Here is a 15,318-nt window from a genome sequence, read left to right on the forward strand (position 1 = left end):
CCCAGGTATCTCAAACTGAGTCTAGGTTTAGCCCATGATTAGTACATTTTTTAAAAGATTATTTACCTAAATAGTTATCTCATCTGCATCTCTAATTGGTTTATTTTGTAGGAAAGAGTAGTGAGCTAGGCCCTTGAGTAATACACAGTTAAGAAAAGATCTGAAATGGTTAGCCATTTCTCTGGTCTTTGGACCTCTCCCCTAAATCTTCTCCATCTAAATTTGGTAAGGATTTTTTTCCACAGAGAAATGAGCCAACAATGACATTACAAGCTTATATTAGAGAAAAGGGGGAGGGGGGGAAGTATATAAATAGCCTTGTAAGTCAATCAATTAATCAATCATATACAGCTTCATTGTCAGCCGTTGCTATGGCCTTAAAACACAACTGATTACCATGTACTCAACTAACTTGAAAATTTTTTTATAATTCTCACAATTATCTATCTGTAATTCTCTAGGAGATGTGTGATTTTCCTTGGAAGGATGGTTAGTTGCAACTGATTTTCTTTCAATCTGGTTCAAGTTATCATATGCCTAAAAATCCTGTTGAAATCTGGTGTTTTCTTCTGCCTTATTTTTTTCAATAATTCAATGGAATTATTACTGATCTATGCTTTTATTAACTCACCGCATCAGGTCCACATTACACCTTGCCTGCTCCTTCACCACCAGCCCTACCTGTCCACGGATATCTGTTCTGGTGATTTTCCCCCTCCCCTTCTTTCATCCACTCTTTCCCACTTCTCCTTTCATTTTGAAGAGTTATTATCTATCCTTTTCCTGTTTGCTAACTGCACTAGCCATATTATTCTTTCATTAATACTTCCCAAGTTGATCCTCCCTTGTTCTGAGCTATTAAAGTGCTTTTTAGCGAAATATGGCTATTTTTATTGTCTTTACTAAAAATAATGATGAGGACTCATCAAATAAGAAAAAGGTGCCTTGTTCACCTTAACATAAAAATAAGATTCAGTATTAAAAGTGAGGGTGAAATAATAGCAATACTTTCTACAGAAAAGTTCAGAATATCATGATTGTTATTGTTAACCAGATCTAATATCCTTAACTGTACCCCTTAAGTAGATGAAATGAATTACTTTTTTTTCTTATTTAAGAGAAAATTCCATTTCTCAATTTCAAATACAAATGTTTTAGTGGAAATAGAAATACCATTTGACCCAGCAATTCCATTACTGGGAATATACCCCAAAGAAACCATAATTGCCACCCAAGCAGATATATGTACCCCCATGTCTATTGCTGCTTTGTTCGCAAGGGAAAAGAGCTGGATGCTACCCAAGTGCCCATCAAAAAACGAATGGATAGAGAAGCTCTGGTATAGTCACACAATGGAATACTATGAAGCATTAAAAAATAAGGAACTCATGAAATATTATGCAAAATGGATGACCCTGGAGGACATTAAGCTGAGTGAAATGTCTCAGTCACAAAAGGACAAATATGGCATAGGGCCACTGTTTGTAAAACGGGAGTGATGTCAGGGTTGAGGGAAGACAAAAAAGGAGGGGAGTAATGATGTATATTGCATTGAAACAGATGAGGGAGAGAAATGTTTAAAAGGGACATATGAATGGGTATTTTTGTCATCAAGAAGTCCAGAGTGAAGGCTGCATAGTGGAGTGGACTTGAGGGAGGGATTTACATAACAATGAAAGAGTTTTTTCTTTCTTTTCAAGAAGAGTGAATTGGGGGGAGGGTGTGGGTATGGAGAAATGTGCAACAATGAATGACAGGAAACCCTAAGTCTGGGTAAACTTTCATTAAATTTAATTTTAAAAAATAATTTTTTTTAAAAAAAAAGAAAATAGTAAACATTTTTTAAAAAAGAAAAAAGACTATGATATCAATGTACAGTATCGCCATAGTCCATGGGTCACTGGAGTATAACAAATATAGGTGCTTCTGATATTAAGCAAGATTAAAGTTACAAAGACTGCAAATTTCTATTCGTTTAAAGATGGTATGATAAAGACCTAACACTAGTATTGGTACAATATTCCAATTTTTAAATTATCATATCAATAATCTTTCCTTGAGCAGGCAAGACAGTTAAGTGGGGAAGCACAGAAGGTGGAAAATTTCAAAGGTAGTAATGATTTTAGACATAAAGACTGAACTCTTCTGTATTTCTCAGTAAGTTACTAATAAGTTTCACAGAGCATTAGCAGATCTCCAAATAATGTGTGCTGTTGTTGTGGCTGTGTACCATCTAGTGGGAACAAATCCATTGCTGACCCGCTGGCGGGTTTTCAGAGGCAGTTAATCACCTGGGAGAAAACTACCCATCCTGCTCCCATGGAGTAACTGGTGGATTTGAACCGTATGTCTTTCTTATTGCAGTGCAGCTATGAACCACTTATGCACTTATGCAGCTTTATATTTTATACTTTTCCCACAATTAAATTAAGATATAAATATCTTTGATCTTCTGAAGATCTTATTCTGTAATTACGGTTTTTACCTTTCTTGAATCATGAATGTTTATTACAACACAAACGTTCACATGCTTTTATTTCTTATTTCTATTTTTATGTATGAACTAGCAAATAAAGTACTTTCACTTGGACTTGGTACCAAAAAGCAAGTTTCTAAATGCAACTATTCCAAAGTTCAAAATAGAGCTCACTTTATAACCATGTACCTTTGCACCAGCAGCACAATTCTGTACCACTAAACCACTAGAGTTCTCTTCTTCATGGTGATATAAAATGCACTGCACTTCTACCTTCCTCTTGCTATTTTTGTGAATAAGTCATCTCTGTTTCACTATGAGAGTATCTCAAAGGACTAATGTTGGAATTCAGTCCAAAAGAATAAACACTGTTTGAATCTACTAGTATACAGAACTAATAAAAGGCTCACACACAGAAGAAAAAAAAAATCACTTAAGTTTACCAGTGATGGGAGGATGGGAAGAAAGGAAGTATAGTATTCTCACTGGCAATTTTTAACACTAAGAAATTATACATATGGAAATACTAAACTATAATTAGAAGCTCTGATGATGTAGTTTGTAGGAAAGTACAGTTCAAATCTATCAATGGCTCTGAGGGAAAAAGATGGGCAATCTCCTCCAATGCAGATTTACACCCTTGGAAACCCAATGGAGGAGGATCAGCTAAGAGTCTCTTCCAACTCTATGGCAATGAGAGCTGAAATACAGTAATACCTAACTTTAATCCAATCTCAACAAATTATTTATTAATTATTGACTAAGGACTGATATTGTTAACAGCTTCAGTTTGCGTGGCTCCACAATCAACACTCTTGGTACCAGCAGCCAGGAAATCAAAAGATGAACTGCATTGGGAAAATTGGCTGTCAGGGATCTCTCCAGAGTAATGAAGAACAATGTCAGTCTAGAGACTAAAGTGCACCTGATCTAGGTCATGGTCTTTGCACTTACTTGCTATGCATCAGAAACCTGGACAATGACTGAGGATGACAGAAAAATTATTGATGCCTTTGAATTGTAGTGTTGGAGAAGAGTCTTAAATATACCATGGACTGCCAGGAGAACAAATAGATTCTTCCTGGAAAGGGTGAAACCAGCATGCTCCTTGGAGGCAAGGAATCTGAAGCTTCATCTGACATAATTTGGGAATGGTGCAAGGAGGGATCAGTCCTTAGAAAGGGACATCATGCTTGGAAGGGTGGAGGGACAGTGCAAGAGAAGACGACCCTTGATGAGATGAACTGACTCACTGATTGGGGTAAGGGGGGATGGGCTGTAGGTGTGTCAGACACAATAAGGTTGGCTCAGGACAGAGCAGGGTTCAAAGCTGTTAGTGACTTGACACATCCAACAAAACTGAAAGCATTTAAAAATGCTTAAAGTTCTATTTATCACTACATTCCTTTCAAAGGGCTATTATTTCTTTTTTTCTTTCACTTTAAAGCTGACATGGAATAGCAATACGAATCATTTTTTTCCTAAGCATTCTTAATACAAAACTACTTTTTACCCAGCAAAACATGTTTATTTTCTGAATTCATTTCACAAGAGATAAAAATCTCAAAGTACCTTATTTTTAAAATAAAAAGTTTACTTTGGTAAGTGTGAAAAAGTAACAATACATCCAAAACTCACAGGGGCCTTATGTGAGGGGCCTCTTCAAATGCATTAAAACAACAATTTATTAAACCCTTATATAATCTTTGAGATAGTAGTATGTTTACAAAAGGAGAGACTGCAATCTTCAATATGGAATTGCATCTCAACATAAAAAAAGTGAAATCAGAGAGCAATGTCACAGAGAGGAGAGAGTGAAGAGGCTGCGTCTGGCTCCCACTCTCACAGCCATTGCAGTACGTTGAGCTCCATAGAGACAGCACTAGGCCAGGCAGAGTCAGACGGCACTGGGAGACTCTGTGCCTTGAGGACGATAAATAACAAGCCATAGGCAAAAGAGATCCTAAGAAGCAGAGAGACAAAATGTCATCATATATATTTTTCTTGCACAAGAAGAAGCACCCAGACGCTTCTGTCAACTTCTCAGAATTTTCTAAGAAGTGCTCAGAAGAATGAAAGACTGTGTCTGCTAAAGAGAAAAGTAAATCTGAAGACATGGCAAAGGCAGACAAGGCCCATTATGTGAAAGAGATGAAAACTTATGGCCCTCTTAAGGGTAAAAAAAAAAAGAAGTTCAAAATCTTAGTGCTCCCCAGAGGGCCCCTTCAGCTTTTTTCTTGTTTTGTTCTGAGTATCGCCCCAAAATAAAAGGCGAACACATGTGCCTTTCCATTGGTGATGTTGTGAAGGAGTTGGGAGAGATGTGGAATAATCCTGCTGCTGATGATAAGCAAACCTGTGAAAGGAAGGCTGCTAAACTGAAGGAGAAGTACAAGAAAAATATTGCTGCATATAAGGCTAAAGGCAAGCCTGATGCAACCTTCACAAAGGCTGAGAAAAAAAAGGAAGAGGAAGAAGATGAGGAGGATGAGGAAGAAGAAGATGAATAGAATGAAGATGATGAATAAATTGGTTGTAGCACAGTTGGGTTTTTTTTTCTTGCTTGCTGAAACTGAGGAGGACCTGAAGCACTTGCTGCAGAAGGTCAAGGACTGCAGCCTCCTATATGGATTGAAGCTCAACATCAAGAAAACTCACCACTAGGCCAACTGGCAGCAACAGTATGGATGGTGAAGAGACTGAGAGAGTTAACAGTTTTAGTTTATCTGGCTCCACAGTCAACACTCTTGGTAACAGCAGCCAGGAAATCAAGAGACAAATTGCATTGGGAAAGGCAGCTGTGAGGGACCTCTCAAAGAGTACTGAAGAGCAACAACGTCAGGCTGGAGACTAAGGTGCACCTGACTGGGCTATAGTCTTCACAATTATGTGCTGTGCATCAAAGAGTTGGACAGTGAATAGGGATAACAGAAAGAGAATTGATGTCTTTGAGCTGTGGTGCTGGAGAAGAGTGTTGAATATACCATGGACTGCTAGGAGAACAAACAGGTTTGTCCTGGAGAAGGTGAAGCTGGAATGCTCCTTGGAGTCAAGGATTCTGAACCTCCGTCTGACATAGTTTGGGCATGATGCAAGGAGGGACTGGTCCTTGGAGAGGAACATCATGTTTGGCAGAATGGAGAGGTGAAGGAGAGGAAGACCTTCGAAGAGATGGATCGATTCTGTGACTGGAGTGGTGGAAATGAGTGTGTTTGAGATGGCTAGGTTGCCACAGGATAGAACAGCGTTTAGGGTGACTCGATGGCACATAACAATGACCATAAAGCATTTAGCTCCCCTGTACGCAACCTGCACTCCTTTTAAAGAAAAAAATTGTACATATAAGTCTGTGTAAGATCTGTTTTTAAACTGTACAGTGTCTTTTTTTTATATAGTTAACACATTACCAAATGTGTCTTTAGACAGTCCTGTCCTGGTGGTATTTTCAATAACCACTAACCTTGCCTGGTACAGTATGAGGGTTGTAAATTGGCATGGAAATTTAAAGCAGATTCTTGTTGGTTCACTGCAAAAACTAGTTATATATAAGGATGGTAGGTTTGTGGGGTTTTTTCATCTTCATTTGTCTGATGCAGCTTATAAGAAATATTTTTTGTTCTGCTGAGTAGCCATCTGTAATTGCAAAAATAGAAAGAAAAAAAAAGTTGCTGTTGTTTTGTTGACATTCTGAATGCTTCTAAGTAAATACTTTTTTTTAAAATTAGTATTGTTTTTTTAAAAAAGATCCTTGCCACTACACTGACAGGCAACTTTAAGATAGATGGAGAAAAGACTGAAAGTGTCCACAACTTCATCTTACTTGGATCCACAAACAATACACTCAGTATCACAAGTTAGAAGCTACTGGGCAAGTCTGCAGTCAGAGACTTCTCCAAATTATTGAAAAGCAATGATGTCAATTTTCAGGAGTAAGGTGTGCCTGATGCTTTTTAATCACTTGCTATGCATCTGAGAGCTGGACAATGAATAAGGATGACAGAAGAACTGATGCCTTTAAACTGTGGTGTTGCATAAGAATACTGAATATCCCATGAACTGTCAAAAGAACAGATATGTGTTGGAGAAGGTAGAACCAGAGTACTCCTTGGAGGTAAAGATGATTATCTACTTTGGGCGTGTTGGTAGGACAGGCTATTCCTTGGAGAAGGACATCACGCTTGAAAAGTGGAGGGCTGGTGAAGGAGAGGAAGACCTCAACCAGGTGGACCGACACATAGTGACTGAAGCAATGGGCTTGAATGTTTCAGAGATTGTAAAGATAGGGCAAGATAGTACAGGATTCTTATCTGTTGTTCATAGAGTTGCTAAGAGTCATACTTGAATTGACAGCACCTAACAAGAAGAAGAAAGGAGTTCTAGGGAGCTTTAGGAGCCTTTTGGTAAGGAGCTGTTTGTGGTTCAAATCCATCAGATGGTCTATGGGGAAAAAGAAAGCAATCTCCTCCTGGGTGTTTTACTGCCTCCGAAAACCTGCTGGAGGGTCAGGAATTGGTCACTATGGGTCGTACTTGGATCGATGGCACCTAACAACAAGAAGGGAGTTCTAAGGAGCTCTGGTGGCTTAGTGATAAAGAATTGTACCACCAATCCAAAGGCAGACAGTTAAAATACATCAGCTGCTCTGTGAGAGAATGATAAGCAATCTTTTCCCATTCAATTTACTTCCTCTGAAAATTGGCTGGAGGGTCAGTTATGAGTCATTCCAATTTTATAGTGCTGAAGAGCAAGAATATCAGTCTAGAAACTAAGATGCACCTGATCCAGGCCATGATCTTTACAATTACTTGCTATGCATCAGAGAGTTGGGCAATGACTAAGGAAGACAGAAAAATTATTGATGTTTATGAATTGTAGTGCTGGAAGAGAGTCTTGAACATATCATGGACTGCCGAGAAAACAAATGTCTGTTTTGGACAGGGTGAAACCAAGCTGCTCCTTGTAGGCAAGGATTCTGAGACTCCATCTCATATATTTTGGGCATGCAGCCAGGAGGGAGCAGTCTCTTTGGAGAAGGAGATCATATCTGGAAGGGTCAAGAGATAGTTCAAGAGAGAAAGACCTTGGATGAGATGGACAGACACAATATCTGGGGTAATAAGGGTAGATATGTCAGAGACAGTGAGACTGGCTCAGGATAGAACGGGTTTCAGAGTTACTGTTGTAGCGTTGCTATGAGTTGTAGTCAATTCAATGGGACATAAGAGCAGCAACAAAAACAAGGGAGCTCTACTGGCCTAGTGGTAAGGTATTATGCTGCCAACCCAAAGGAAGTAAGTTCAAATCCACTAGCTGCTCTCCGAGGGAAACAGATGAGCAATCTCCTCCTGTGCAATTTACGGCCTCTGAAAACCCACTGGAAGGTCAGCTATGAATTGGTTCTGACTTGACAGCTGTAAGTTGTTGCATTATCCTCATAACACAGAAAGAACCAAGACAATGGCTAAAAAAAAGTAATCGACGAGGGTTGCAGAGTAGATTATATTTGGGGGTAGGGGGTGGGGTTGGGGGAGGTGCGGGGGGGATTGTGTACCAATGAGGGAGTTTTTCTTTTGCTTTTCAAGGAGAGGAGCATATGGGGGAAGGGGGGAGGGGGGGGTGTGGGGAGAAGGGTGCAACAATGAATGAATGGAATTCCAAAATCTCTGTAGATGTTCATTGAAATGAAAAATAAACAAACTAAATTAAATTTAAAAAAAAAAAAAGTAATCACAAAACTAGGAAACAGAGGAGCCAGGGTACTTGGGCAGTCTGGCTTAGGAACTCGTAACTTCTATCACTGTTTTAGCATGGTCTGTAGGGAGTTGTGCTACTAACCCAAAGGCCAAGTACCTCTCTGGTACTCAGAATCCACCAGTGATTCTGCAGGAGAAAGATGGTCAACATCCTCTCATGCCATTTAGAAGCTTGGAAACTCAATGGCGCTTAAGTCATGAGTTAGTTCCAACTTGATGACAATGAGAATTTTTATACTGATTAAAAGAGTTCCTAATTAAAAAAAAATAAATTCCTAGGGAATGCATAAAGTTAAGGCTGCTAACCCAAAGGTGAAAGCACAAGGGCACCCAGAGGCATCTTGACAGAAAGGCCTAGTGCTCTATCTACTTCTAAATCATCAACCATTGACAAAGCAAAGTTTATAAAGTTAATGTTTACATCCTAGTTTACTGAGTACCACATTAAGTCTCAAAAGCATGTGAGCAGACATCTAAAAGACAACTCTTGGTGCCTGGTGGCCTAGTGGTAAGGAACTACACTGCCAGCCCAAAGGCACACAGTTCGAACACACCAGTTGATGGGCAACCTCCTCCCATGTAATTTACTGCCTCTGAAAACCTGCTCGAGGATCAGCAATGAGCTGATTACAACTTGACGATATATACCAGCAAATAAATAATATGGCACAAAAGAGAGGGAAGTCAAATACTTAAAGAAACCAGTAAACAGAGCTCATAGGAGTCACTGCCTCTTCTGAAGACTAGATGATGCCCAGCTACCACTACTGACCTTTCTGACCAGGGACACAATTAAAGGTCCCAGTAAGAATAGCAGAAAAATTCAGAAAATGCAAAATGATAAAAAAGAACAGCCTTCCCAAACTGACAGAGATGGAAGGAGTCACTAAGACTACCACCTTAAAATATTTGTTTAATCTAAACACTAAAATAATTCCCAATGGTAATATTCCAGCCAAACGATGATGTGGATGTTTGTTGCTGTTGTTAGGTGCCATCACTCAAACTCGCAGTAATGTTATGTACAACTGATGGAAATTTTGCCCAACCTTAACCATTCTCACAATTTCCACTTGTGCTGCCTGTTGTTTACTGAAAAGGTTGTGACCCTTCAGGGCCTTTTCAGAAGCTATAAATCACAAAGGAGGAGACCGTCCATCTGTCTTCCTGAAAGTAGCTGGAAGATTCAAATTACCTTCCTTTGGATTGGCTGCACAACCTCTTACCGTCAGTCACCAGAACTCTCTACACTATGCTTAAATCCATTAAAAATACAATATTTAGATGCAGTAACTAAGGGAAAGGGGATAGGTGTATTAGAGTCAGTGAGATTGGCTCAGGATAGGGCGGACTTCAGAGCTGTTGTACAAAGAGTTGCGATGAGTTGCAGGAGACTTAACAGCACATAAAAACAACAATAAGATCTCATTAAAATATTAAAAAGCAAGGATGTCTGGTTAAAGTGAAGGTGAGCCTGATACAAGCCACGGTAGGTTCAATCACTTCATAGGAAGTGAGTGCTGGACAATGAATAAAGACTTAAGAAGAATCAACTGAACTGTTGGTGTAGAATGCTGAATACCCCCAGGTATTCAGAACAAATCTAAAGAATAAACAAATCTTCGAAGAAATGCAACCAAAGTGTTCTCTTGAAGGAAGGATGGTAAGACTTATCAGGAAAGGTCAGTGCAAGAAGTCTCTGGAAAAGAACACCATGTTTGGGAAAGTAGAGGATCATGCAGCAGAAAAGAAGATTCTTAATGAAATAGATTGACACAGGGACTGCAACAATGAACATAATTACAGCAGAGACTGTGAGGATAGCACACAATAGGGAAGAGTTTCTGTGTGCTGGTTGTTTTTTTTCTGTGTGCTATTGTACACAAGGTTGTTATGAACTGAAGCCAACTTGACTGCATCCAACAAAAACAATGCAATAAATGCAGATGACTGCAAGAAAATGAATTCTTTTAGGAAATATGAGCACATTTTCATGCATATTTAAATTTTGTCAATATATACTGGTAAATTAATATAAAGTAAAATTCATAATTATAGAAACCAAGGTTTTATGTTAGGAACAGTACATTTTTGTATATATAAAAACATCTAGATCAATCAGAACTTTTAATTCTTTAACTCATGACCCTCTTGGTCTTTTCAAATTTTGTGGTATTTGCAATAGTGGGCACTGTTATTCCTGTAATAATTTTCTACAACCAAGTAGTAATGAAACAAAAGTATTTATTCTGGGGAGAGGGAGACAACATGAATACAAGCAGTTGTCAATGATATGTCACACTCAGTAGGATATGGGTAGTGAGAAACACCATAGCAGACTTTGATTTGAATTCCACAAGTGTATGTGTTCAGTTTCAGGCATCACTTTTCATTATATCCCCTAAAGACACCTCTGAATCCCATTAAGTGGAATCTGGAGATGTGGGAACCTGAAGACTAAAACCAATACATATATCCTGACAGCCATAAACGCAAATTCACTGCAAGAGACTTGTTTCTGACTCACAGTGACCCTCCATAGGGCTTTTTTGTTTTTTGCTGTTTTTTTTAAAAATAATTTTAATGAGCATTTACAGAGATTTTGGATTCCCATTCATTCATTTCTGCACTTCTCTCTCCCCCCAGCCCACCCCACCAGTTCACTCCTCTCTTTCAAAAGTAAAAGAAACACTCCTTCCCTGGTACACAATCCCCCGCACCCCTCCCACCACCCCAAGTACATGATAACCATAATACCCTATCATACATCGCTTTTAAATTATTCACTCCCTCATCTGTTTCAGTGCAGTATATACAATTATCCAGTTTTTCTTGCATGGTGCCACTGTTGTAAAATGGGACTGATATCAGGGTTGGGGTAAGACTGAGAAAAACTGGATAAATTGTGTATACTGCACCTCCATAGGGTTTTAAAGGCTGTAAATCATAAGGAGAAGAGAAAGTCCATCTTTCTCCTAGAAGTCACTGGTGAATTCAAATCAACAAAGAAATACATTCAGCCTTTATGTGAGCAGCACAACTCTACAAATTATACCACCAGATCCCTTGACAGATGATGTTACATTATTCCCATATTGTAAGGTTTTTTTTAGCCTTAGTGGCATAGTGGTTAAGCTCTCTGCTGCAAATCTAAAGGTTGATGATTCAAACATTCCAGTCACTCTGAAGGAGAAAGATATGGGAGTCTGCGTCCATAAACATTCATAACCTTGGAAATGTCATGCGTTAGTTCTACACTGTCCTTTCAAAAAAGTAATTTCCATGGAGTCAGAATCTACTCATAGCTGACCCTCCAGCAGGTTGGTTTTTTGGGCTTTTTTTTTAAAAGACTCTTGTTTTTAACTGTTTTTCTGTTGTGGTTTTTGTTGTTTGGTTTTTGTTTTGTTTTGTTTTTCTCAGTTTACACTGTTTTACCTACAAAGTTTTTTTTCATTGTCCCTCACCTCCCCAACTCACTCCCCTCCACCCATCAAAACATGTGATCCCATAACTATGATTACCTCCCCGCCACCCGCCCATCCCTACCCCTTTGCTACCCATCCCTTAGATCCTCACACATGCTCTACTAGTTATCTATTTCTAAAATAATGCTCTTATACTTGTTTGTCCTTATGCAACTGAGTTAGTTCACTTAACATAATACTCCCCAGTTCCTCCCTAATTAGGTAGTGATTTACAAAATCCGAGCAGGTTTTTAAATGCTGTGAATTGCACATGAAGAGCTGACAATGCATTCAAACTAACCTACCTCTGGGTCAGCAGCACAACTCCCTACAGACTACACCACTAAAGTCACTTAAGTCCAAAGAGCAATTCCACAGCAATGGAAAAAATACACAGTACCCAGCTACCACTACCAATCCTTCTGATTGGGATCACATTAGAAAGTCCCAGACAGAGTGGGAGAAAACTCTAGACATTCAAAATCATAAAAACAACCAAACTTACTCATCTGATAGAAAATGGTGGAACCCCTGAAACTATGGTCCTTAAGACACTCTTCAAAGCTAGAATTGAACTCAAACCCCAGGGATTACTTTTCAGCAAAACAATAGACAGTCCTATAAAGTGAAGACCACCACACCAGGGAGCAAGGTACTCCTAAGTATAATCAACCATATAAGGCCACACAAAGCTAGGAAAGAGAAGAATTAGCAAAGACAAGTAAGTGAAAACAGTGCTGATATATATACTGTGAGATTGTATATAAATTGTTGAAAAGGACACTAACATGTTCTGTAAACTTACACTCAAATAATATTTTTTAAATTTATTTCAACTCTCACTGCTATCAAATAACAATTTAAAAAATACGTACCTCAACTCTCACTGCCATCAAGCTGGAACCAACTCAGAGCTGACCCTCCAGCAGGTTTCTACAGGCTATAAATAGGACAGGAGGAAACTTTCACCCTTGGTGAAGCTGGTGGATTTGAACTACATGTCTTTAGCTTAACACCACAACTTCTGTCCCAATAGGTGAGAAAGAGAGCTAAAGATATAAATAACATTTGCTCAGTCTCTGAAAATATTTCTACAAAAGTTAGTACAGAGATTCAGATCAATGGTTAATGTTACAAACAGGGCGTAAGAGGATCTACACAGAAAACAAAAATTTTTGTCAAATATTTTTAATCTGCTGCCTCAGAACACATCCTCTACAGGAAACCCAACATAGGCGTATGGTCTAAATATCTTTCAAGACCTGGTGAAAGAGTTTTCTTTCTCTGCTTCAAAATAAAAACTTTTTTCAAGCTATGCTAAAAACAAAACAATTTTTAATGAACATCATATCATGATAGTCAGAATTGAAAAGAATGTTTATGATAATAAAAACCCACAAAGATCCTTACTCTTCATTTTTCTTACTATTTTTATTTTTCATTTTTAAAATAAGGGATTTTATAATGGAAGTTTGATAACAGAGGCACTGTCAGTTTAACTGGCTATAAAATACCAAAAGGCTGCCTCGGTCAAAGTCCCAAACAATCACATCCCTGTCTGTCCACACTTATTGCCTCCTCCCTAAATCTCCCGCCCCAAAGAACCAGCATGCTCCCATAAAAGTTTACTTCACAACTGAGGATTTTAATTATTAAACTTTAATAAGCAACACCTCGTGAAATTATTGCCTGCAGACACTGTATCACAAGATTTGCATGTCACAAACTACATTCTGATTTGTGTTTCTCCCATGTTCAGGGGCAACATATCTTGTTTTAGTTAATTCATTTTAAAAAGTTTAAGGATAAAGAAAAGTCAAAAGCTACTTTTAACTGTCCCTTTCTATAAACTCTTTCTCGAAGTAGGAGCAAGTCATTTGTTACTGTACCTCCAATTGTCTACACTGGGTCTAACACACACTTCTTGTTTAATCTGCTTCAAATCATATTAATCTTATCTGTACAGCAGAACAAAATACCGTCTAGTGTTGTCTTCATGGTTATCACTGGTGTATATTTGAGTTCATTATTTCGACAATTATGTCAAGCCACTTCCTTGAGGGGCTTCCTATTTTGGCTGACTCTCTACTTTACAAACATGATATCCTTTTTTAAGGTGTTCTGGTGGTACAGTTCACCTTACAGGCTCATCTACTGTTTGGTCAAAAGTTGAGCCACAGAGGTGAGTTTAGTTCCAGACGCAAAGCATGATGACAGGTCATGGTCTCAGGGAGAGTCCATTCTATTCCCTACAACATCAAGACTATCAGTAATGCATACTCTTGACAAAAAGAATGACCATATACAACTCATTCTTAGGTGCTCCCTAGTACTTTCAACTCACAGCTACCCTATGTGACAGAGCAGAATTGTCTCACAGAGTTGGTATATTGGCTTTTAAAAATTTATTATTATGTTGTAGGTGAAGGTTTACAGAATCAACAACTCATACACAAAATTGTTTCATGACATTGTTGACTTTCCCTACAATGTGTCAGCATTCACCCTGTTTCCACTTTGCCTTCTCTATTTCCATTCTCTGCTTATCCGTAACATCACATCTTTGCTTTTGGGGAAAGATAACCTATTTAGTCTTGTTTACTCTACTTGATTGATAACCTGTAAAGTATTCTCCATCAAAATAACTGGGCAAAAGGTTGAAACTGTCAACTACTTCATTTTACATGGACCCAGCAATCAATACACTTGATACCAGCAGTCAGGTGATCAGGATACATATTGGACTAGTAGGCAGCTCTGGTGGCCTTGTGGCAAGAAGCTGCACTGCTATCTTGAAGGCACACGGTTTGAATCCACCAGCTTCTCAGAGGGAGAAGAATGAGAAATCTCCTCCTATGAGATTAACAGCCTCTGAAAACTCTGTCCATAGGAGGACAGTCAGCTATTGGTCAGTTCCAATTCAATGGTATATAACAACAACACTGCACTGGTAAAAGTTTGCAGTTAGAGAGCTCTCCAAATTACTGAAAAGCAAGGCAATCATGTTAGTTTTAGAACTAAGTGCACTTGATTCAGTCACTTGCTGTGCATCTGACAGCTGGACAAGGAATAAGTATGACAGAAGAACTGACGCTTCTGAACTATGGTACTGGAGAAGAGTGCTGAAGATAATAGAAATTACCAAAAGAACAAACAGACATATATTGGAGAGGATGCAGACAGAGCACTTCTTGCAGGCAAAGATGATAAGGTTTCATCTCGCATACTTTGGACATGTTACTAGGAAGGGCTATTCCTTGGAGAAGGCCATCATGCTTGGAAAGGTGGGGCAAGGGCAAAGGAGAGGAAGAGCCTCAACTGGTGGACTGACACAGTGACTGTCAATGGGCTTGAGTGTGCCAGAGATTGTAAGACTGATGTAAGATTGGCACAGGACAGGATTTAGGTATGCTGCTCATAGTCATACTTGACAGCACCTAACAACAAGAGTTTCCTAGGCTGTAATCTTTACAGTAGTGGGCTAACCTGCAGTCAGCAGTCAAGCAGTAACCACTGTGCCACCAAGGCATTTTACAACTCTAGTTTTTCACTTTTTAATATATTTAAGTCTCTCAAAGGCAAAGAACCAATTCATTTCCCTCCTTTAATATATTTAATTTATATA

The 15,318-nt window shown here is 38.7% G+C and overlaps 1 protein-coding gene across 1 annotated transcript; it reads left to right on the plus strand.

Moving 5' to 3' along the window:
• The first annotated feature begins 4,271 nt into the window (after window positions 1–4,271).
• On the plus strand, window positions 4,272–5,004 carry LOC102872930 (putative high mobility group protein 1-like 10-like). The gene is given in 3 exon segments (XM_006899633.1): window positions 4,272–4,332; window positions 4,428–4,673; window positions 4,676–5,004. Coding segments are annotated over 3 exon segments (636 nt in total).
• The last annotated feature ends 10,314 nt before the right edge of the window (window positions 5,005–15,318 follow it).

This window comes from Elephantulus edwardii, unplaced genomic scaffold (assembly GCF_000299155.1).
Source record: "Elephantulus edwardii isolate Elephantulus edwardi_28Jun2011 unplaced genomic scaffold, EleEdw1.0 scaffold00263, whole genome shotgun sequence".
NCBI classification, from domain to species: domain Eukaryota; kingdom Metazoa; phylum Chordata; class Mammalia; order Macroscelidea; family Macroscelididae; genus Elephantulus; species Elephantulus edwardii.